The 2631-nt window shown below is 46.7% G+C and overlaps 1 protein-coding gene across 1 annotated transcript in view; it reads left to right on the top strand.

The window, feature by feature from the left end:
- The first annotated feature begins 924 nt into the window (after window positions 1-924).
- The window catches only part of Mob2 (MOB kinase activator 2), a 28581-nt gene continuing 26874 nt past the window's right edge, over window positions 925-2631 (top strand). The window contains exon 1 of the mRNA XM_018454497.1: window positions 925-1472. Coding sequence (XP_018309999.1) covers window positions 1468-1472 — 5 coding nt within the window. The 5' untranslated portion in view covers window positions 925-1467. The remainder of the gene's footprint in view (window positions 1473-2631) is intronic.

The raw sequence follows: 2631 nt of genomic DNA, 5'->3' as shown, positions 1-2631 counted from the left end.
GCAACCAATCAGCGCTATTCGGAATAGCGCTGATTGGTTGCTTCAATCTAGTGACTTTAGCTTCAATGACGCATTCTTCAAGTCGGAATGGATTTCGATCGGAATTATTCCGTTTTCCCTAGAAAACAATAGAAATCTAGGGAATAATTGAATAATTTCGATCGGAATCCATTCCGACTTTGTTCCATAATAGATACCCTGATTATATTCATACATAAGTTTGAAATAACCGCGTCAGGGAGCCAAAATGACTTTAGCGCCTCTATGTGCATAAAACGTGAACTACATAGCCATTTCCATGAACATAATCAACTGGTAACGTGCTATGTCTACAGTCCCGGAGCAGTATTTTCGAAAGATACGAAAATGCAAGATTGTGCGTTACGTGTAAAATATAATAATCTACGCTATGTGTAACACACACAACGTAAACTATGGAAGCCTATATATATTTATAATAATTTACAAATTCTGCATTACTTATATATGTTATTTATATATGAAAAAAAATCGTGTGAACATAACATAAATATTCCTTTTAGCTGTACTTCTTGCACGCACAGTTTAGCTTTCCTTTTTTTTCTCCAATGCGAAAAGAAGAAAAGGAAAGAAGTTTAGCTAAAAAGAACAGAGCCTCTATTCTTAAAAAGTATCGGGAAATACTATAGTATGCGTCACATATATTATAGTATTTTCCTAGTTTTTCATATGCGGTATTTTTCAAGAATAGGGGACCAGGGTCTCTTGAAATATATGGCTCCAATTTTGAGTCCTCATTAGCGGGAAGCGAGAAATCGCGAGTATCGGCCGCGCTTGGCAAGTGCTGCCACCTATGGTCGACCGATAAAGTACGGCATTGGCCGAGCGGAGGCGCGCGCGTTCACGTCGGACGATCAGCTGTGTGCATCGCGAGGATTCGATTATCTCGGCGCGTCGCGGAGGGGTGACTGTGCTGTGCCGTTGTGGTCGCGGGAGTGATTCTCGTGCGTCTTCGCGGTCTTGGCGTCGCGTGACATTCATCTAGCGAGCAGCGAAGCGAGCGAGGCACTCGAGGCCGCGTTGTCGACGAGCGCGAGCGATCACGACGTTGACGGACGGCGGGCAGTCGCGGACGAATCGGCCGCGGTATGTACCTCGGTGGCCAACGGGGCATGACGGGAACAGGTGACAATAGAACCGCGCCATGTTAGATTTCACGAGATCGCGAAACGCGCGCCGCCGCCGCCGCTGCTGCTGCCGTTTTCCGATGCTGCTGCTGCCGTTGCTGCCGCTAGCTGCCTACTACCGCCTGACTACTACCGTGGTGCTGATACTGTGGAGAAAGAGTGAGAGAAAGGGAAGGAGGAGATTTACACTTTGTTTTCCCGTCTATCGCGCGCGCTGCTTTCCTCACGACGGTGATCCACACGAAAATCATCCAAGCTGGATAGGTTACCCGAGTATCTCCGCGATACCGTGGACTGGTTTATGGGGTAAGTCCTCTTGTCTCTCTCTTTCTCTCTCTTCTCGTTCTCTTTCGCGACACGAATAAAATAAAAGGCTCCGTCGCGCTTCTCTCTCCCCCCCGCCCCCCCTTCCCTCTCGTCTTCATGCCGCGCGCTGTCCGACCTGTCCGCAACCTCGTGTACCCGCTCCGCTTCTCCGGCGCGGCGTGAGGTTAACCTCCAACCTGAGTTAACCTGCGTCCGTGAACGAGGGAGCGAGCGAACGAGCGATCGCACCGTCTCGCTCGCGCGATTATCCGCGCGCCCGGCTCGCCTTTTCCCCGCAGGGAGAAAGTAACCGCGGCGAGAGTCCGTCGATCGCCATGCGCGACCATCTCCGTGGATTTTCGGTGCGTCGCCTCGGAACATCTTCGTCATCGTCGGTCGAGGCGGTCGAGGTGACGCGTGTACCTACGGCCCCTACGGGCCGTCGAAAAACTACGCGTACCGTGCGCGTCACCGCGTCCAGCTATTCTGTCTCTCTTTTTCCCTCTCGAACCGAAGCCGATTTTTTTTTTCCTCGAACCGACAATTTCGATCCTGGATCCGTTACTCTTTATCCAGTTGATCCGTTCTTGCGTTTTGACACCGAATCACCTTGACGCGATTAAGAATTACGTTGGGACGAGAGAACAAACGTTAACGAGCTTTTCCAATTGGATCGCATTGTTTATTTCCGTAATCGAATCTCAAAAAGATCTCACCGTAAAGCAACCAGGCGAAAAATATTTAAGAATTTATTGTCTATTTATGGAGTTTAAGATTATTTCCACGAAAAAGAAGTTTATTTTTAGATATTACGAATCTTCCGAAGTTTCGAAGTTTTTCAGCATCATTGTTGCTCATTCTCGTAGTCGATGATATCAAGATCACAATCATGGAAAAAACGACAGACTTTGCTGAGTGGGTCTTTTTTTGTCACGTCGCGTCGGTTGTCTTTCGGAAAAATGACGAATTCTCTTCTTTACTTCTCTTTAGTAAAAGTTTGATATGTTGATATTTAATTTTAATGAACCAAGCATCGTCTGATAAGCTGAAGGAATGTAGATAGATAACGAAATTTTTTTTATTAACTTAAATGGACCTTAACGCGAGATTTTAATATTGAATATTTAATGTAAGTTAAACATGAAAGGCATGTCTACAC

Source organism: Mycetomoellerius zeteki, unplaced genomic scaffold (assembly GCF_001594055.1).
Source record: "Mycetomoellerius zeteki isolate Tzet28-1 unplaced genomic scaffold, Tzet1.0 scaffold433, whole genome shotgun sequence".
NCBI classification, from domain to species: Eukaryota; Metazoa; Arthropoda; class Insecta; order Hymenoptera; family Formicidae; genus Mycetomoellerius; species Mycetomoellerius zeteki.
Note: the sequence above shows the minus strand (reverse complement) of the source record. Positions and strands in the feature narration are given on the sequence as shown.